Below are 22,201 nucleotides of genomic sequence, written 5' to 3' on the forward strand. Positions count from 1 at the left end.
GGTGATCTTGTAGAGGCGTATGAGATCAAGAGGGGAATTAATAGGATGGGTGCACAGAGTCTTCTACCCGGTGTAGAAGAATCAAGAACCCGAGGACATACTGTAGGTATAAGATGAGTTTTTAATCGGAATCTAAAGGGCAGCCTTTTCACACAGAGGGTGGTGGATATATGGAATGAGCTGCCAAAAGAGATGGTTGAGGCAAGTACAATAACAACATTTAAAAATACATTCGGACAGGTAGATGTACAGGAAAGGTTCAGAGGGTTATGGGCCAAACTCAGACAGGTGGGACTAATGTAGGTAGGACCCCTTCGGCATGGACAAGCTTGGCCGATGGGCCTGTTTCCATGCTGTGATAAAAAACAGTTTTTCACCGTATCTGGTACATAGAACCATAGAAACATAGAAAATAAGTGCAGGAGGTGACCACTTGTCCCTTCGAGCCAGCATCGCCATTCATTGTGACCATGGCCGATCATCCCTAATCAGTATCCCGTGCCTGCCCTCTCCCCATATCCCTTGATTCCGCCGCACCCTAGAGCTCTATCAAACTCTCTTTTAAATTCATCCAGTGAATCAGCCTCCACTGCCCTCTGTGGCAGAGAATTCCACAAATTCACAACTCTCTGGGTGAAAATGTTTTTGCTCATCTCCGTTTTAAATGACCTCCCCTTTATTCTTAGACTGTGGCCCCTGGTTCTGGACTCCCCCATCATTGGGAACATTTTCCCTGCATCTAGCTTGTCCGGTCATTTTATAATTTTATAAGTTTCTATAAGACATCCCCTCATCCTTCTAAACTCCAGTGAATACAAGCCTAACTCCACTGAACCTGAGGGACAACCTTTTTTATACAGAGTGTGGTGAGTGTATGGAACAAGCTGCCAGGTAGCTGGGTGGCTGAGGTACGGACAATAACACCATTTAGAAGACCATTCTATAAGATACCCTCTCATCCTTCTAAATTCCAGTGAATACAAGCCCACCCTTTCCAATCTTTCCTCATATGACAGTCCCGCCATCCCGGGGATTAACTTCATGAACATACGCTCCCCTGCCTCAATAGCAAGGATGTCCTTCCTCAAATTAGGAGACCAAAACTGCACACAATACTCCAGATGTGGTCTCACTTTCGGCCCTGTACAACTGCAGAAGGACCTCTTTACTCCTGTACTCAAAGCTTCTCGTTATGAATGCCTACATGCCATTAGCTTTCTTCACTGCCTGCTGTACCTGCATGTTTACTTTCAGTAAACAGGGCAATAATAAACCATTGCCAATACCACATGTTTGTGGGATGACAGTCAGAGCAGTGTGCTGCCTCCACTAAAGAAGGAGATTGATTGAAATGGAAAGAGACTCTTGAGCCCACCGAGCCCTCGCCGACCATCAATCACCCATTCACATTAGTTCCATGTTAGCCAACTACTGCTGCACCACTAAGTCTTCAATAACTTTTGCAAACTTCTACAGATGCACCATAGAAAGCCTACTGTCGGATTGCATCACAGCTTGTTTTGGGAACAGCTCTGCCCTTAGACCGCAAGAAATTCCAGAGAGTTGTAGATGTAGCCCAGTCCGTCACACAGACCAGACTGCCCATCATTGACACCATCTACACTTCCCACTGCCTTGGGAAACCAGCCAACATCATCAAGGTCCTGTCCCACCCTCCTACTCATTCCTCCTACTCCCTGCTCCTGTCGGGTGAAAGATACCGAGGCTTGAAAGCACGCACCACCAGGCTCAGAGCAGCTTCTTCTCCTCTGATATCAGGCTTCTGAATGGTCCTGCCATAAGCGAGGGTACGCTTAGATTCACGATAAGAGAACTCGAGGTAAAGGAACCGCTTGGAGGTAGTGATGCCAGTGGATGTAGTGTATCTAGACTTTCAGAAAGCCTTTGATAAGGTCCCGCACGGGAGACTGGTGACTAAAATTAGAGCACATGGTATTGGGGGTAGGGTGTTGACATGGATAGAAAATTGGTTGGCAGACCGGATGCAAAGAGTAGGAGTGAACGGGTCCTTTTCAGAATGGCAGGCAGTGGCGAGTGGAGTGCCGCAAGGCTCGGTGTTGGGGCCGCAACTGTTAGAAACATAGAAACATAGAAATTAGGTGCAGGAGTAGGCCATTCGGCCCTTCGAGCCTGCACCGCCATTCAATATGATCATGGCTGATCATCCAACTCAGTATCCCGTACCTGCCTTCTCTCCATACCCTCTGATCCCCTTAGCCACAAGGGCCACATCTAACTCCCTCTTAAATATAGCCAATGAACTGGCCTCGACTACCCTCTGTGGCAGAGAGTTCCAGAGATTTACCACTCTCTGTGTGAAAAAAGTTCTTCTCATCTCGGTTTTAAAGGATTTCCCCCTTATCCTTAAGCTGTGACCCCTTGTCCTGGACTTCCCCAACATCGGGAGCAATCTTCCTGCATCTAGCCTGTCTGTATATGGTAACTGTTTACCATATATATTAATGATTTGGAAGAGGGAATTAGGAGCAACACTAGCAAGTTTGACACAAAGCTGGGTGGCAGTGTGAACTGTGAAGAGGATGTTAGGAGGTTGCAGGGTGACCTGGACAGGTTGAGTGAGTGGGCAGATGCGTGGCAGATGCAGTATAATATAGATAAATGTGAGGTTGTCCACTTTGGTGGCAAAAACAAGGGAGCAGATTATTATCTCAATGGGGTTAGGTTAGGTAAGGGGGAGGTGCAGCGAGACCTGGGCGTCCTTGTACACCAGTCACTGAAAGTTGGCTTACAGGTACAGCAGGCAGTGAAGAAAGCTAATGGAATGTTGGCCTTCATAACAAGAGGATTTCAGTATAGGAGTAAAGACGTTCTTCTACAGTTGTATAGGGCTCTGGTGAGACCACATCTTGAGTATTGTGTACAGTTTTGGTCTCCTAATTTGAGGAAGGACATCCTTGTGATTGAGGCAGTGCAGCGTAGGTTCAAGAGATTGATCCCTGGGAGGCGGGACTGTCATATCTGGAAAGATTAAAACGACTAGGCTTGTATTCACTGGAGTTTAGAAGGATGAGGGGGATCTTATAGAAACATATAAAATTATAAAAGGACTGGGCAAGCTAGGTGCAGGAAAAATGTTCCCAATGTTGGACGAGTCCAGAACCAGGGGCCACAGTCTTAGAATAAAGGGAAGGTCATTTAAGACTGAGGTGAGAAAAAACTTTTTCACTGAGAGAGTTGTGAATTTGTGAAATGAGTAAGTGTTCGGCACGGACTAGAAGGGCCGAGATGGCCTGTTTCCGTGCTGTAATTGTTATATGGTTATATGGTTAATTTATGGAATTCCCTGCCACAGAGGGCAGTGGAGGCCAAGTCACTGGATGGATTTAAGAGAGAGTTAGATAGAGCTCTAGGGACTAGTGGAGTCAAGGGATATGGGGAGAAGGCAGGCACGGGTTATTGATAGGGGACAATCAGCCATGATCACAATGAATGGCGGTGCAGGCTCGGAGGACCGAATGGCCTCCTCCTGCACCTATTTTCTATGTTTCTATGACCCCATTCTGACATTGGACTTTGTCTGTGGAACTGGCACAATACTATTCTGTGCTCTGTATCTTCCCCTTTATTCTACCCATTATACTTGAGTTTGACTCAATTGCATTTAATTGTTGATTTATCTGATGTGTTTGGATAGCATACAAAACAAAACTTTTCAATGTTCCTTGGTTCACATGACAATGATAAACCTAAACCTAAATTGGTGATAATGCGACCCTACCCGATGAACTTCTTCTTCTTGCGTATGGCGCGCACAACCTAAAGTTGAAGGACAACTTGTTCTATTTAATCTATTTGTTTGTGCATGTCGGGTTGATTGTATGAGTCGAAACAGGGTGGACCACGTGAAGGTTGCAATCTCCCACCCCACCCGATGAACTGTATGCTTTCTATGCTCACTCCGAGCAGAAGGCCAACAGGGCGGTGACGCCTGGCCATACAGACTCCAATGTGCCTCTCCCCAGGGCGACTTCTTGAGGGAAACCCCTGTGAAAAGCGACTGGCCCAGACACAGTTCCAGGATGTGTCCTCAGTAGCTGTGCGGACCAACTAGCGGGAGTATTCGCGGACATCTTTAGTGTCTCCCTACTCCGTTCTGAGGTACCCACCTGCTTCAGGAAAACCACCATGTGCCGAAACAAAGCAAGACCTCATGCCAAAACGACTACCGCCCAGTGGCCTTGACATCCACCATCATTAAATGTTTTGAGAAGCTAGTTAGTGGAAGCATCACATCCAGTCAGGTCAAGTCAAGTCAACTTTATCTGTGCAGTGAAATTAAAGTGGCAATGCCTGCGGATTGTGCAAAACAACAGAACAGAATCAGTATTTACGTTAGAAAATATTTTTTTACAAAAGACACAACAGGTGAGATAAGAGTCTACCCAGCATCCTTGACCCACTGCAGTTCGCCTACTGCTACAACAGGCCCATGGTCGATGCCATCGCCCTGGCCCTACACTCATAGAAACATAGAAAATAGGTGCAGGAGGAGGCCATTCGGCCCTTCGAGCCAGCACCGCCATTCATTGTGATCATGGCTGATCGTCCCCTATCAATAACCCGTGCCTGCCTTCTTCCCATATCCCTTGATTCCACTAGCCCCTAGAGCTCTATCTAACTCTCTCTTAAATCCATCCAGTGACTTGGCCTCCACTGCCCTCTGTGGCAGGGAATTCCATAAATTCACAACTCTCTGGGTGAAATCGTTTTTTCTCACCTCAGTCTTAAATGACCTCCCCTTTATTTTCCACTCATCCCTAGATCACCTGGATAAGAGAGACACTTACGTCGGACTCCTATTCATAGACTAAAGCTAACCTTTAATACCATTATACCATCCAACCTTATCATCAAACCAGCGGGACTTGGTATCAGCACTCACCTCTGCAACTGGATCCTTGACTTCCTGACCAACAGACCCTAATAAGTGAGGATAGGGGACAAATAATCCTCCACCATCATCCTCAACACGGGGGCTCTCCGCGGAAGGCTCCGTTCACAGCCCCCATCTTTATTCTGCCTATACCCACGACCGTGTAACTATGTACAAATCGAATTCAATATTTAAACTGGCAGACGACACCGGCATTGTGGGCCGGATATCAAATAATGATCAGACGGAGTACAGGGAGGAGAACGAGAACCTCGTGTCCTGGTGTCGAGACAACAACCTTCCTCTCGATTGTCAGCAAGACAAAGGAGATAGTGATCGACTTCAGGAAACAATGCGGTGCTCGTACCCCAGTCTGCCTTGACGGTGCCGAAGTAGAGATGGTCGAAAACTTCAAATTCCCAGGAGTCAATATCAGCAACAACTTCTCCTGGACCACCCATATTGAAGCAACGAACAAGAAATCACACCAACGCCCCTACATCCTTAGAAGGCTTCTGAAGTTTGGCATGTTCCCAACAACTCTCACCAACTTCTACAGATGCGCCATGGAAAGCATTTTATCGGGATGCATCACAGCACGGTTTGGGAACAGCTCCATCCAAGACCGCGAGAAATTGCAGCGAATTGTGGACGCAGCCCAGACCATCACACAAACTAACTTCCCTTCCATTGATTCCATGTATGCCTCGCGCTGCCTTGGCAAGGCCAGCAGCATAATCAAGGACGAGCTGCACCCTGGCCATTCCCACTTCACCCCTCTCCCATCAGGCAAAAGGTATAGAAGTGTGAAAACGCACACCACCTCCAGATTCAGGGACAGTTTCTTCCCAGCTGTTATCAGGCAACTGAATCATCCTACCACAACCAGTGCTGAACTACTATCTGAAACGTTGCCTATTTCCTTCGCTCCATAAATGCTGCTCCACCCGCTGAGTTTCTCCAGCATTTTTGTCTACCTTCGATTTTCCAGCATCTGCAGTTCCTTCTTCAACTGAACTATTATCTGCCTCTTTGATGACCCTTGGATTATCCTTGATCGGACTTTGCTGGTTTTACCTTGCACTAAATGTTATTCACTTATCATGTATCTATACACTGGAAATTGATTGATGGTAATCATGTATTGTCTATCTGTTGACTGGATAGCACGCGACAAAAGCTTTTCACTGTACCTCGGTGAACTGAACTTAACTGAACTGAACTAAACAAAACTTTGAGCTAAAGTTGTTTCCATGCAAGCGTTGCATTTATTCTAATCTGGGCAACAGAAGTTGAGGGAGTGCAGAACCAGGGGCCACAGTTTAAGAATAAGGGGTAGGCCATTTAGAACTGAGATGAGGAAAAACTTTTTCACCCAGAGAGTTGTGAATCTGTGGAATTCTCTGCCTCAGAAGGCAGTGGAGGCCGATTCTCTGGATGCTTTCAAGAGAGAGCTAGATAGGGCTCTTAAAGATAGCGGAGTCAGGGGATATGGGGAGAAGGCAGGAGCGGGGAACTGATTGGGGATGATCACATTGATTGGCGGTGCTGGCTCGAAGGGCCGAATGCCCTATTCCTGCACCTATTGTTGATTGTCTATTGTCTATGGTACACAGATGCTGCCTGACCCACTGAGTTCCTCCAGTACAGATGTTGTCTGGTGAAAGCTGTTGAGGAAATATTCGTAAATTTCTTCTTCTTCTTGCGAATGAAACATAAACCAAAGGAATAGTTAGATCACAAGCCGGGTGTTGAGCAGCCAGGTTGTTGTCTCTGTGTCAATGTCTGCCAGGCCCTGAGCTCCATTTGGGTGGGTGGTAGAGCGGGCACCCAGAGGTGACACAGTTGGCTGTCTGTTGTTCTGCTCCACATTCACAGGCTGGGCTCTGGCAGGACCCCCATCTCCACACGCTGGCACTGAAACGCCCAACTCCAGTACCAAGTCTGTTGAGCTTCACCCATGCTCCTCTGGGGAGCTCAGACGCTGGACAGCTTGTATCTGGTGAAGAGATGTGGCTGTGTAATGGAGATGAGGTTGCCTTCCACTCCTGTGACCACTTGGTGGCTATCCAGTGTGCCTTTGTCTCGGTTGGCTGGATGGATGCTAGGAGCTGTTTTCCAATGGTTGCTAGGAGTTGTTTTCTAAATTGCTGAAATGCTTTATCTAGCTCTGCAATGCTTTTACACTTTAGACCACACCAACCAGCGATCACCCCTTACACTAACACTATCCTACACACTGGGGACAATTTTACAACTTGCCAAAGCCAATTAACCTACAAACATTTGGGAGATGTGGGAAGAAACCGGAGCACCCAGAGAAAACCCACGCAGTCACAGGGAGAACATAGAAACTCCGTACAGACAGCACCCGTAGTCTGGATTGAACGCGGATCTCTGGGGCTGCAAGTCAGCAACTCTACTGCTGCACCACAGTGCCGCCCTGCTGAGAGTATATTATATGGTGGTGGTTGGGTACCAATTAAGTTGACTGTCTTGTTCTGGATGGCCATGAGCTTACTGAGTGTGCGATTCATCCAGGCCAGTGGAGAATAGATTCCAGATTCAGGGAATGTTTCTTCCCAGCTATCATCAGGCAAATCGGACTTTGCTAGATTTAATCTTCCACCAAACGTTATATCCCTTTTTGCTGTGTCTGTGCACTGTGGATGGCTTGATTGTAATCATGTGTAGTCATAAATTCCAGGAGCAGATTTAGGCCATTCGGCACATTGCATCTACTCCACCATTCAATCATGGCTGATCTAACTTTTCCCTCTCAAACCAATTCACGTGTCTTCTCCCCATAATCCCTAGTCTTTTCGCTGTTTGCATTAATCCTGTTCACATCAATGGGACGATGGTGGAGAGGGTCAAACACTTCAAATTCATGGGCGTGCGTTATTTCTGAAGATCTTTCCTGGACCCAGCACACTGATGAAAATATAAGGAAGGCACATCAGGGACTCTACTTCCTGAGAAGATCATGGAGATTCGGCATGTCAAAGAGGATTCTCCTGAACTTCTATAGGCGCACAGTAGAGAGCATACTGTTCAAAAGGGAACTGCAGATGCTGGAATATCGAAGGTCTGAAGAAGGGTTTCGGCCCGAAACGTCGCCTATTTCCTTCGCTCCATAGATGCTGCTGCACCCGCTGAGTTTCCCCAGCAATTTTGTGTACCTTAGAGAGCATACTGACTGGTTGCATCGCGGCCTGGTTCTGCAACTTGAACATCCAGGAGCGGAAAAGGATGCAGAAAGTTGTGACCACTGCCCAGTCTATCACCGGCTCTCACCTCCCCACCATCGAAGGGATCTATCGAAGTCGCTGCCAACATCATCAAAGACCCACACCATCCTGGCCACACACTCATTTCACCATTGCCATCGGGAAGAAGGTACAGGAGCCTGAAAAGTGTAACGTCCAGGTTCAGGAACAGCTTCTTCCCGACAGCCATCAGGCTATTAAACACGACAACAAATAAACTCTGAACTGCAACAGACTATTATTATTATTGCACTATGTTTGTTATTTATTGAGTATGTGAGCATGTGTACACACACACACTGAACTTTTTTTTCTTCTCCCGTTATGTACTCTGTTTACATATTCTGTTGTGCTGCAGCAAGCAAGAATTTCATTGTCCGATCTGGGACACATGACAATAAAACACTCTTGACTCTTGACTGACTAAAGGGCCGGTCTCACCAGCATGCGACTGCATGCGGCGAGCGCGACCTAACGTGGTCGCTTGAGCCGTACGGCCTCGCGGGGCCGGTCCGACTTCGATCGCCGGAGGCGTATGGAGTTGTGCGGGGCTGGTCCCGACATCGCGCGGGCCTCCGAAAAACTGACACTCCGCGTGGAGTGTTTTTCCAAAAATTCCGCGCGGCAACAGCCTGTCGGCCCGCAACCGCATTGAGGCCGTACGCACCGCCTCGACGAGCGTACGCAGCGTCTGGACGCCGTCCGCAGCGTCTTGACATCGTACGCAGCGTCTTGACGGCGTACGCCTAGCGCATGGCGTAGCGCGATGACGTCGCCGCCCGGTGTGCCATTGCGTGATGACGTAACCGCCCGACGCCGTGCGACGTCCAAATTCAGTCGGCCCACCTCCTGCCCAGCTGATTGGTGAGTATGATGTCGGGACCAGCCCCGCACAACTCCAGACGGCTGGGCCGTTGGAAGTGGCACCAGCCCCGCGAGGCCGTACGCCTCGCATGCTGGTAGGACAGGCCCTTAACACGCAACAAAAAAGCTTTTCACTGCACCTCGGTACGCGTGACTAATATTCCACCAAAGGTTTCTTTAGATAGTGGAACAGCTTTAGAGAGTCTATGATTATGCATTTAATTACCTGATAAAAGATCCAGCCACTGATATACTCTTGTAACCACTATATTAATGTGGTTCATCTAGATAAGCTAACGGTTTCATAGTGTCCCCTAATATGGTGATGGTGGTGTGGCAACTCTTTGCATACTTTGGGTGTGCAAAACAAAGAATATCACTGTGACTTGTCATATGCGACAATGAAGTTCGGCATGTCAAAGAGATTATTATCTAAATGGTAGGTACACAAAAATGCTGGAGAAACTCAGCGGGTGCAGCAGCATCTATGGAGCAAAGGAAATAGGTGACGTTTCGGGCCAATACCCTTCTTCAGACTGAATGGTGTCAAGTTGGGAAAAGGGGAAGTACAATGGGATCTGGGGGTCCTTGTTCATCAGTCAATGAAAGTAAGCATGCAGGTACAGCAGGCAGTGAAGAAAGCGAATGGCATGTTGGCCTTCATAACAAGAGGAGTTGAGCAATAGGAGCAAAGAGGTCCTTCTGCTGTTGTACAGGGCCCTAGTGAGACCACACCTGGAGTATTGTGTGCAGTTTTGGTCCCCTAATTTGAGGAAGGACATTCTTGCTATTGTGGGAGGGCAGCGTAGGTTTACAAGTTTAAATCCCTGGATGGCGAGCCTGTCATTGGCTGAGAGAATGGAGCGGCTGGGCTTGTGTACACTGGAGTTTAGAAGAATGAGAGGGTATCTTATTGAAACATATAAGATTATTAAGGGTTTGGACTCGCTAGAGGCAGGAAACATGTTCCCGATGTTGGGGGAGTCCAGAACCAGGGGCCACAGTTGAAGAATAAGGGGTAAGGAATTTAGAACAGAGACGAGGAAACACTTTTTCACACCGAGAGTGGTGAGTGTGGAATTCTCTGCCTCAGAGGGCAGTGGAGGCCAGTTCTCTGGAGACTTTCAAGAGAGAGCTAGATAGGGCTCTTAAAGATAGCGGAGTCAGGGGATATGGGGAGAAGGCAGCAACGGGGTACTGATTAGGGATGATCAGCCATGATCACATTGAATGGCGGAGCTTGCTCGAAGGGCCGAATGGCCTACTCCTGCACCTATTGTCTATTATCTAATCATCCAGTAATGGCGTTGCATGTCAATAACAAGCAGTTCCACAGTTCATGTGGTATAATTATTTTATTTCCTAGCTCTTTGTGTTTTCACTTCCGCACTGATGTTTCAATCTTCTCGTCCTGCACAGGATTGTTTGGAGGCTGCAGCCTCGTTTCCCAATGTCCCTTCCATCAACGAGTACTTCGACGATGGCGTCCAAAGCAACCTGACCATGTTCCCGCCTCACGTGTCCGTCAACATGAGGGAGTTTAACTTCGGGAACTGCCTGGAGCTCGACCGAGTGGTGCCCCTGCCCCTCTCCATGACGAACCACACCAGAGGGAAGATCACGGTCCTCTGGGTGACCCTACCCGGCAACGTCTTCACCGTGAAGCCTTCGACCATTGATATCCCACCCTTGAAGAATATGGCTTTCCGCCTCCATTTTGCACCTGATAAGTTCAACATGTTGTACGCAGCTGAACTGGAATGCTTTGCCTATTATAAGGTCAGTAGTCTAGTTCAGTTTAGAGATACAGTGTCCACGATACAGCCCACCATGTCCACGCTGAGCAGCAATCACCCTTACACTGACCAGACTTACATTCGCAGTGTAAGTTATGACTTTCTGCCACCAATGCTCTAGACTTTAGACTTTATAGACTTTAGAGGTATAGCATAGAAACGGTGCCTTCAGCCCACTGAGTCTGCGCCAACCAGCGATCACATGTACACTAGTTCTACCAATAGACAATAGACATAGGTGCAGGAGTAGGCCATTCGGCCCTCCGAGCCAAATTCCCCTTCACCTTAACATTCACCTTAGCTACTCTATTCCTCTTTATAACTGTCACTGCATGTCATGTTGTTACTTGTGGGCGGAGCACCAAGGCAAATTCCTTGTATGTGAATACCTGGCCAATAAACATACCTACTTACTTACTTACTTAAACTTGTACAGCTCTTATTATTTGGTTATATTTCTTGGTCGTTTATTCACATGATCCATTCATGTTGAATCATTCGTTGCTGATGTCTAACTTTTCTCAGTCTATCTCATCTTGAAATATTTTCGTTCAGTTTGATAAAATCCTTAACTTTCTTAATTAGCTATTGATTTATCAACCTTCTTAAAGTCTTTATTTATCAATAGAATATTTCATTGTTGAGAACTATGTTCTCTGCCATTTTAGTTTAGTTTAGTTTAGAGATATAGCGCAGAAACTGGCCCTTCGGCCCACTGGGTCCGCGCCGACCAGCGATCCCCGCACACTAACACTATCCTACACCCACTAGGGACAATGTTTACATTTACACCAAGCCAATTAACCTACAAACCTGTACGACTTTGGAGTTTGGGAGGAAACTGAGGATCTCGGAGAAAACCCACGCAGGTCATGGGGAGAACGTACAAACTCCGTACAGACAGCAATAGGTGCAGGAGTAGGCCATTCGGCCCTTCGAGCCAGCACCACCATTCAATGTGATCATGGCTGATCATCCCCAATCAGTACCCCGTTCCTGCCTTCTCCCCATATCCCCTGACTCCGCTATCCTTAAGAGCCCCATCCAGCTCTCTCTTGAAAGCATCCAGAGAACTGGCCTCCATCGCCCTCTGAGGCAGAGACTTCCACAGACTCACAACTCGCTGTGAGAAAAAGTGTTTCCTAGTCTCCGTTCTAAATGGCTTACCCCTTATTCTTAAACTGTGGCCCCTGGTTCTGGACTCCCCCGACATCGGGAACATATCCTACACACTGGGAACAATTTACAGAAGCCATTTAACCAACGCACCCACACATCTTTGGAATGTGGGGGGGTGGGGGGCATTGGGATCGGAGAACCCTGAGAAACTCGTGTGGTCACAGGGACAGCAGCTGTGGTCAGGATCAAACTTGGGTCTCTGGCGCTGTATGCCCACGATTCTATCGTTGCGCCACTGTGTTGCCCAAAGTGCGCCACTAGGTGCAGTGTAATGCAAAATGAGACCTCCAGATCTGTGAGTAGTTCTCTGTCACGACATAAATGGATGAGACCATTCGGCTCATCGAGTCTGCTCTGCCGTTTGATCATGGCTGATCTATTTTTCCCTCTCAACCCCATTTACCCGCCCTCTTCCCCTATACCTTTGACGCCATTTTCCTGCTCAAGAACCTAGCCAGCTCTGATTAAAAATCCCCAATTACTTTGATAATAGACAATAGACAATAGGTGCAGGAGTAGGCCATTCGGCCCTTCGAGCCAGCACCGCCATTCAATGTGATTGTGGCTGATCATCCCCAATAGACAATAGACAATAGACAATAGGTGCAGGAGTAGGCCATTCGGCCCTTCGAGCCAGCACTGCCATTCAATGTGATCATGGCTGATCATCCCCAATCAGTACCCCGTTCCTGCCTTCCCCCAATGTCCCTTGACTCCGCTATTTTTAAGAGCCGTATCTAGCTCTCTCTTGCAAGCATCCAGAGAACCAGCCTCCACCGCCGTCTGAGGCAGAGAATTCCACAGACTCACCACTCTCTGTGAGAAAAAGCGTTTCCTCGTCTCCGTTCTAAATGCTTACTCCTTATTTTTGGCCTCCACAGCCATCAGTGGCAATGAATTCCACAGATTCAGTGTATAGCCTCTACTGCACTGGGCATTTAGCTGAAGTAATTGAGTATAAATCTCTACTTCTTGCAAACTCTATTATGGTAAATGAGCTAACTGATGCGCACGGATTTGGTGTTTTTACCCTATGATTATTGTTGTCATTTGCAGGTCATGCGCGATCATCGCTCGGTGAAGGACATCTTTTCTCCCCCGTGGTTCCTCAGTGTACACGTGCAAGCAACTACCATACAGCCAGGGCATGAGACCTTCCATCCCACTTTCACACTTGACTCTTCTGAACTGGTGAGTAACAAGGTTACATTTCATATTCTTCTTCAGTTTTGTCAGAGTGGTAGAGTCATACAGCGTGGAAACAGGCCCTTTGGCCCAACTTGCCCAGGCCGACCATCATGCCCCATCTGCACTAGTCCCACCAGCCTGCGCTCAGCCCATATCCCTCTGAATCTATCCTATCCACGTACCTGTCCAAATGTCTGTTAAATGTTATGAAAGTAGTTCAAGTTCAAGTTCACATTTAGTGTCACATGCACCAGTTGGTACAGTGAGATTTGAGTCACCATGATCGGTGCCTTTGAACCCTCCGCAGTCGCCGCTATGGACAGCCCGATGTACAGGCCCTCAACTTCCTCCTCTGGCAGCCCGTTCCATATACCCACCACCCTTTGTGTAAAAAAGATACCCCTGAGAGAGTTGTGAGTCTGTGGAATTCTCTGCCTCAGAGGGCGATGGAGGCCGGTTCTTTGGATACTTTCAAGAGAGAGCTAGATAGGGCTCTTAAAGATAGTGGAGTCAGGGGATATGGGGTGAAGGCAGGAACGGGGTACTGATTGGGGATGATCAGCCATGATCACATTGAATGGCGGTGCTGGCTCGAAGGGCCGAATGGCCTACTCCTACACCTACTCCTACACCTCCTAGTCCGAGAACACTAATGCAATTATCAAGAAAGCTCATCAGCGCCTCTACTTCCTGAGAAGATTACGGAGAGTCGGTTTGTCAAGGAAGACTCTCTCTAACTTCTACAGGTGCACAGTAGAGAGCATGCTGACCGGTTGCATCGTGGCTTGGTTCGGCAATTTGAGCACCCTGGAGAGGAAAAGACTACAAAAAATAGTAAACACTGCCCAGTCCATCATTGGCTCTGACCTTCCTTCCATCGAGGGGATTTATCAAAGTCGCTGCCTCAAAAAGGCTGGCAGTATCATCAAAGACCCACACCATCCTGGCCACACACTCATCTCCCCGCTACCTTCAGGTAGAAGGTACAGGAGCCTGAAGACTGCAACAACCAGGTTCAGGAATAGCTACTTCCCCACAGCCATCAGGCTATTAAACCTGGCTCGGACAAAACTCTGATTATTATGAACCCATTTTCTGTTATTTGCACTTCATCAGTTTATTTATTCATGTGTGTATATATTTATATCATGGTATATGGACACACTTATCTGTTTTGTAGTAAATGCCTACTATGTTCTGTGTGCTTAAGCAAAGCAAGAATTTCATTGTCCTATACAGGGACACATGACACTAAACTCACTTGAACCTGAACTTGAATTGTCGATTGTTCCTATTAAATCTTTCCCACCTTCAAGTTCAAGTTACATTTATTGTCACATGCACCAATTGGTACAGTGAGATTTGAGTTACCATACGGCCATGCGAATAAAAAGAACACAGCACACGATAGAATTTAACATGAATGCCCACACACAGCGGAATCAACGTTTCCCACTGCGAGGGAAGTCAATAAAGTTCAGTCAAACTTCCTCTTTGTTCACCCGTGGTCGGGGCCTAGAACCCTCCGCAGTTGCCGCTACGGACGGCCCGATGTTCAGGCCGTCCCGCTGGGTTGATCGGAACTCCGGCGTCGGAACGGACCGGAACACACTCTCACAGCTTGGAGTTTGCGAATCGGCCGCTTCCTACCGGAGTCCGCAGCTTCCGAGCCCACAGGCTGAGCTGGATGGATCTCCAACACTGGCGACCCCCGGTAGGGGATCCCAGGACTCCGCAATGTTAAAGTCAGCAGGCCCTTTGTCCTCTGGTTCTCCATTCCCCTACTCTGGGCAAAAGATTATGTGCATTTACCCTATCTATTTCTCTCATGGTTTTATACACCTCTATAAGATCACCCCTCATCCTCCTGCACTCCAAGGAATAAAGCCCTAGCCTGCACAACCTCTCTCTACAGCTCAGGCCCACATGTCCTGACAACATCCTCGTAAATCTTCTCTGCATCTTTTCCAGCATGACAACATCTCTGCTATAAAATAGTTTGACCAAAACTGAATACAATACTTTAAATGTGGCCTCACTAATGTCCTATACAACTGTAATTTGGCCTGCCAGCTTCTATATTCAATATGGGACGGCACGGTGGCGCAGCGATAGAGTTGCTGCCTCACAGCGCCGGAGACACGAGATTGATCCTAATCGGGTGGACAAAATGTGTAGGAAGGAACTGCAGGTGCTGGTTTATACCGAAGATAGATACAAAGTGCTGGAGTAACTCAGCAGGTCCGTAGCCCAACACTATCCTACACACTGAGGACAATTTACTGAAGCCAATTAACCTACAAACCTGTACGTCTCTAAACTAAACACAATACCCCACTTGAGGCCAGACTAGTATTTAATAAAGGCGCAGCATTTATCTCTTGCTTTTATACTCTGCCGCGATTGATGTAGCATTGTGAATGTGGTATTAACTGGTTTCACAATCTGCCCTGTCTCCTTCATTGTTGTGCACATCTACTTCTAGATCGCTCGGTTCTGTAACAGTATCCTTTATTCGGTATTATTTTAGTTTAGTTTAGAGACACAGTGCGGAAACAGGCCCTTCAGCCCACTGAGACCGTGCCGACCAGCGGTCCCCACGCATTAACGCTATCTTACACACAGTCGGGACAATTTTACATTTATACCAAGCCAATTAACAATAGACAATAGGTATAGGAGTAGGCCACTCGGCCCTTCGAGCCAGCCATTCAATGTGATCATGGCTGATCATCCCTAATCAGTACCCTGTTGCTGCCTTCTCCCCATATCCCCTAACTCCGCTATCTTTAAGAGCCCTATCTAGCTCTCTCTTGAAAATATCCAGAGAACCGGCATCCACCGCCCTCTGAGGCAGAGAATTCCACAGACTCACAACTCTCTGTGTGAAAAAGTGTTTCCTCATCTCCGTTCTAAATGCCTTACCTCTTATTCTTAAACTGTGGACCCTGGTTCTGGACTCTCCCAACATCGGGAACATGTTTCCTGCCTCTAGCGTGTCCAAACCCTTAATAATCTTATATGTTTCAATAAGATAGCCTCTCATCCTTCTAAACTCCAGAGTGTACATCCCAGTTTGGTTCAAGCCCTTCAAAATCTGATTGAGTGGATGATCAGAGGTCATGTAGTCATACAGCATGGAAACAGGCCGTTCGGCCCAACTTGGCCTTCCCGACCAAGCTGCCCCATCTACACTATCCCACCAGCCCGCGTTTGGCCAATATCCTAAACCGATCCTATCCATGTACCTGTCTAAATGCTTCTTAAACATTATGATAGAACCAGCCTCAACTACCTCTTCTGGCAGCTCGTTTCATATACCCCTCACCCTTTGTTGCCTCTCAAGTTCCTATTAAATCTATCCCCCCCCCACCTCAGGTTAAACCTTGTGAGATTATCCAGTTTCCCGACCCCTATCCCGGCTCCTCCCTGCAAGTCCCTTATCCTCCCCATGTACCTGTCCAGCAGTCTTTTAAATGTTGTTATAGTACCTGTCCCAACTACCTCCTTTGGCAGCTCGTTCCATATACTCACAACCTCTGCGTGAAAAAGCTGCCCCTCAGATTCGTATTAAATCTCTTCCCTCTCACTTTGAACCTCTGCCCTTTAAGAGGGAGTTAGATGTGGCCCTTGTGGCTAAAGGGATGGAGAGAAGGCAGGTACAGGATACTGAGTTGGATGATCATATTGAATGGTCATATTGAATGGCGGTGTTGGCTCGAAGGGCCGAATGGCCTACTCCTGCACCTATTTTCTATGTTTCTATGTTACTCCAGGTAAAAGACCGCATGTACTCTATCAAACGGTGGAACTCTCTGTCTTAGTTTAGTTTAGTTTAGAGATACAGTGTGGAAACAGGCCCTTCGGCCCACCCAGTCCGCACCGACCAATGATCCCTGCACATTAAAACAATATACAATCCTATACACACACAATCCTACATCCTAACGTCCAGGTTCTGGAACAGCTTCTTCCCCACAGCAATCAACGAATAAGCTCTGAGCTCTGAACTGCAAAAGACTATTATTATTTGTTATTTTCACGATATTTGTTATTTATTAAACCTTTTTCTCTTCCCCCGTTGTGTACTATGTTTACATATTCACATATTCTGTCGTGCTGCTGCAGCCAGTAAGAATTTCATTGTCCCATAGAAACATAGAAACATAGAAACATAGAAATTAGGTGCAGGAGTAGGCCATTCGGCCCTTCGAGCCTGCACCGCCATTCAATATGATCATGGCTGATCATCCAATCCGGGACATATGACAATAAAACGCCCTTGGCTTGACTAGGTACAATTTACATTCTTACCAAGCCAATGAACCCACAAACCTGTACGTCTTTGGAGTGTGGGATGGAACCGAAGATCTCGGAGAAAGCCCACACGGTCGCGGGGAGAAGGCACAAACTCCGTAGAGAGAGAGAACGCACGTAGTCGGGATCGAACCCAGGTCTCTGGCGCTGTGAGGCAGCAACTCTACCGCTGCGCCACCGTGTCCTCCCAGATGGAAATAAAAGGTTCCATGCCAATATTCCAAAACGAGCAGGGAAGTTTTTCGCTGATCCTCTCGTCGGGTCAGTGTTTCTTCCTCAGCCAACATCAATGACTGTTGTTTTTGGAGCTGACTGTGCTGTAATTGGCTCCCACATTTCCTGCATCCCAGAATACCTCTCTGGGTGTGAACTACATTGGCAAGTCTTGGTGTTGCAAAGGTTTTTTTATATAATAAGCGCGGGGTCATTTTACGAAGGTCCCACATATATTCAGCTCCAATGGACTCAGCTAAGGTCTACGATGAAGTGATTTGCAGAAGGAAAATGATGGATAGAACCAAGAACAATAATGCACAGGGAACAGGCCCTTCGGCCCACAATGATTGTGCCAAGATAAAGTAATCTCATCTGCCTGGTCATGAGCCATCTCCCTCCATTCCCTGCAATATATCCGTGGAAGGTAAACAGAGATCGTGAAGTTCACCACCCGACACCCATTCAGCTTGTCCAAACCTCCAGCCTTTGCGGTAATGGAAAACAGATGCCGCAATTTTGAAGAAAAGGAAAGCCGCTCCAAGAAGCCCCGCGTGTGGATCGGGCACAGCCTGCTGCAGCGGGGTGATGTGGAGGACACTAACAGCGCTTGGGTTGGCACGGTGGCGCAGCGGGAGAGTTGCTGCCTCACTGCGCCAGAGACCGGGGTTCCATCCTGACCACGGGTGTTGTCTGTGCGAAGTTTGCATGTTCTCCCCGTGACCCGTGTGGGGTTTTCCTCATGAGCTACGGTTTCCTCGTGAGCTCCGTTTTTTTTTACACAGAGAGTGGTGAATCTGTGGAACTCTCTGCCACAGAAGGTAGTTGAGGCCAGTTCATTGGCTATATTTAAGAGGGAGTTAGATGTGGCCCTTGTTGCTAAAGGGATCAGTTGGTATGGAGAGAAGGCAGGGATGGGATACTGAGTTGGATGATCAGCCATGATCATATTGAATGGCGGTGCAGGCTCCAAGGGCCGAATGGCCTACTCCTGCACCTAGTTTCTATGTTTCTATGTTTCCTCCAACACTCCAAAGACGTACGGGTTTGCAGGTTAATTGGCGTGTGTGAATTGCAAATTGCCCCTAATGTGTAGGATAGTGCTAGTGCACAGGGTGATCGCTGGTCAGCGCAGGCTCGGTGGGCTGAAGGGCCTGTTTTCGAGCTGTTTCTCTAAACTAAACTAAACTAAACAACATCATCCAGACAGGCTGACCCTGCAACTCCGGCCCTCTACCGCTGACCAGACAACTGGTCTGTATAGCCAGGTTAAGACTGCATATATATTACATTTGGACTTGAATCATATAAAATGATGCCTGAAACGTCTTGACATTTGAGTACTGTCACAGTCTAATTTACTATTCTTACACTCTTGCACTCGTGCCGATGTGTAGCAGTATCTTTTACTGAACTTTAAGGACAAAAAAGAATTTCACTGTACCTAGATTCACGTGACAATAGAATACCTTTGAACCACTGATATCCATGTGCCTGTCTAAAAGCCTCTTCAACACCACTATCATATCTGCTTCCACCACTACCTCAAGCACACGGATATGGAGGGAATGGATAGGTTTGGGTTACATGCAGGCAAGTGAGATGCGTTTATCTTGGCTTCATGTGTAGCACAGAAATTGTGGGCTGAAGGGTCTGTTCCTGTGAGAGACACAAAAAGCTGGAGTAACTCAGCGGGACAGGCAGCGTCTAAGAAGAAACATATAAGGGTTAAGGGTTTGGACGCGCTCGAGGCAGGAAACATGTTCCCGATGTTGGGGGAGTCCAGAACCCGGTGCCACAGTTTAAGAATAAGGGGTAAAGCCATTTAGAACGGAGACGAGGAAACACTTTTTCTCACAGAGAGTTGTGAGTCTGTGGAATTCTCTGCCTCAGAGACAGTGGAGGCCGGTTCTCTGGATGCTTTCAAGAGAGAGCTCGATAGGGTTCTTAAACATAGCGGAGTCAGGGGATGTGGGGAGAAGGCAGGACCGGGGTACTGGTTGGGGATGATCAGCCATGATCACATTGAATGGCGGTGCTGGCTCGAAGGGCCGAATGGCCTACTCCTGCGTCTATTGTCTATTGTCTATTGTCATCTCTGGAGAGAAGGACTGGTTGACGCCTCAGGTCGAGGCCCTTCCTCAGACTGGGTTTGTTCCAGTACTGTACTGTTCTATGTTTAAATAAAACCATCAGAAATACATGAAAGTGGATTGTGAAAATAGCGCCGGAGACCCGGGTTCGATCCCGACTACGGGTGCTGTCTGTATGGAGTTTGTACGTTCTCCCCATGACCTGCGTGGGTTTTCTCCGAGATCCTCGGTTTCCTCCCACACTCCAAAGACGTACAGGTTTGTAGGTTAATTGGCTTGGTGTGAAAATAAAAATTGTTCCTAGTGGGTGTAGGATAGTGTTAGTGTGCAGGGATCGCGGTGGGCCGAAGGGCCAGTTTCCGCGCTGTATCTCTAAACTAAACTAAAATGGCAGAGAACATAGTTCTCAACAATGAAATATTCTATTGAGAAATAAAGACTTTAAGAAGGTTGATAAATCAATAGCTAATTAAGAAAGTTGTGGATTTTATCAAACGGAACGATAATATTTCAAGGATCAACAATAGATGAGATAGACTGAGAAAAGTTAGACATCAGCAACAAATGATTCAACATGAATGGATCATGTGAATAAACGACCAAGACATATAACCAAATAATAAGAGCTGTACAAGTCTATAAAGAGGAATAGTAGCTAAGGTGAATGTTTGTTCCTTTGTGGATTTGTTGTGGGAAATGACAAAATGGTGGGGACCTTGAACAAATATTTTGTATCTGTGTGGGGGAACACTTGAAAATAATAGTAGGAAATCAAGAGGTAATTTGGAGGGAAGAACCACTGTGAAATATTGGGATTAAGAGCTAGCACTTTATGGCTTTGAAATGAGTTCTTGTTTCTTAGTTCATGGCCCTCCAAAATATTCCTAATGGAATTTAAACTGGCGTAGGTTGGACTTAAACAAAAAAGGATTCTTGGAGAAGATGAGCTATCAGTCTGAAGAAGGGTTTCAGCCTATTTCCTTCGCTCCATAAATGCTGCTGCACCCGCTGAGTTTCTCCAGCATTTTTGTCTACCTTAAATTTAGTTGCGTCTGGTTGGGTAACTGTGGTAGGGTGAAGTCTATTCCATGCTTTATTTGTGCGGGGGAAGAATGAATTGCTGTACACATCTGTCTTGGTAGCTGATATCTCAAATTGGATTGAATGGCCTCGTCTGCTCCAAATAGGTTTGGGTTTGGTGTAGGTTTGGTCATCTACGTCGAGCTGACCATTTAACATTTTGTAAAAACTGGTCAAACGGTGAGCTCCACGTCTGTCTTGGTGGTTGCGAGAACAAACATATTAGGAATTGATCACCTGATCTCTTGGGCCTGCACTGCCATTCAACAAGATATGGCCTGAGTGCGTTTTTCTATGGGAAGGAGTCCTCACCGCCCAGTGTTGAACTCACTGCCCCACCAGCCCGTTCTGGGCAGTCCAAGAGGAGCGGGACCGGTGGAGACAGAAGGTCTCCACCGCTCCCGCTCCTCTTGGACTGCCCAGAACGGCCTTCTACCCTCTCAAGACCTCTTTATTTCTAACTGCCGGCTTGACATCAACCCTCTCAACTTTTCCACTCCCTTTACCTGCTCCAATCTCACCCCCTCTGATGGTACAGCCCTCTTCTCTCTCTCTGCAGCAACCCTGACATTATAATCCAACCCACCGACAAGGGAGGTGCCGTGGTAGTCTGGTGCGCTGACCTCTACCGGGCTGAGGCCAGGTGACAACTCTCAGACATCCTTGGACCCTGATCCCACAGATGAGCATCAGGCCTTAAACTCAAACACCATTACTGATTTCATCACTTCTGGCTGTCTGCCTTCCACAGCCTCCAACCTTATCATTGCCCAGCCCCGCACAGCCCGTTTTTACCTTCTCCCCAAAATCCACAAACACAACTGCCCTGGCAGACCCATTGTTTCTGCCCGCTCCTGTCCCACAGAAATCATTTCCACGTGCCTCGACTATCCTATCTCCACCCTGGTCCAAACTCTCCCGACCTATGTCAAGATACCTCACACGCTCTTCGTCTCTTTAATGACATCCGCTTTGCCAGCCCCCACTGCCTCATCTTTACTATGGACGTTCAGTCACTCTACACCTCCATCCCCCACCAGGAAGGCCTTAAACCCCCTCCGTTTCTTCTTCAACCCCAGAGCCATCCAATTTCCCTCTACTAACACTCTACTCTGCCTAGCGGAGCTGGTCCTCACCCTCAACAACTTCTCCTTTGACCCCTCCCTCTTCCTCCAAGTCCAAGGCGTAGCTATGGGCAATCGCATGGGCCCCAGCTATGCCGGCCTCTTTGTAGGGTACGTTGAACAATCCCTGTCCCAGTCATACACTGGCCCTATCCCCGAACTC

The 22,201-nt window shown here is 47.5% G+C and overlaps 1 protein-coding gene and 1 long non-coding RNA gene across 2 annotated transcripts in view; one reads left to right on the forward strand and one right to left on the reverse strand.

Moving 5' to 3' along the window:
* The window catches only part of cfap65 (cilia and flagella associated protein 65), a 213,101-nt gene that overhangs the window by 33,046 nt on the left and 157,854 nt on the right, over positions 1-22,201 (forward strand). Inside the window, exons 10-11 of the mRNA XM_033024878.1 lie at positions 10,468-10,827; positions 13,080-13,214. Of these exons, the coding sequence (XP_032880769.1) occupies positions 10,468-10,827; positions 13,080-13,214 (495 nt within the window). The remainder of the gene's footprint in view (positions 1-10,467; positions 10,828-13,079; positions 13,215-22,201) is intronic.
* On the reverse strand, positions 1,102-22,070 carry LOC116975583. Its single transcript, XR_004412667.1, has 3 exons — positions 21,968-22,070; positions 2,252-2,257; positions 1,102-1,115 (listed from the first exon to the last, which is right to left on the reverse strand). It is a non-coding gene; the product is annotated as an uncharacterized LOC116975583 (long non-coding RNA).

This window comes from Amblyraja radiata, chromosome 7, assembly GCF_010909765.2.
Source record: "Amblyraja radiata isolate CabotCenter1 chromosome 7, sAmbRad1.1.pri, whole genome shotgun sequence".
NCBI lineage: Eukaryota > Metazoa > Chordata > Chondrichthyes > Rajiformes > Rajidae > Amblyraja > Amblyraja radiata.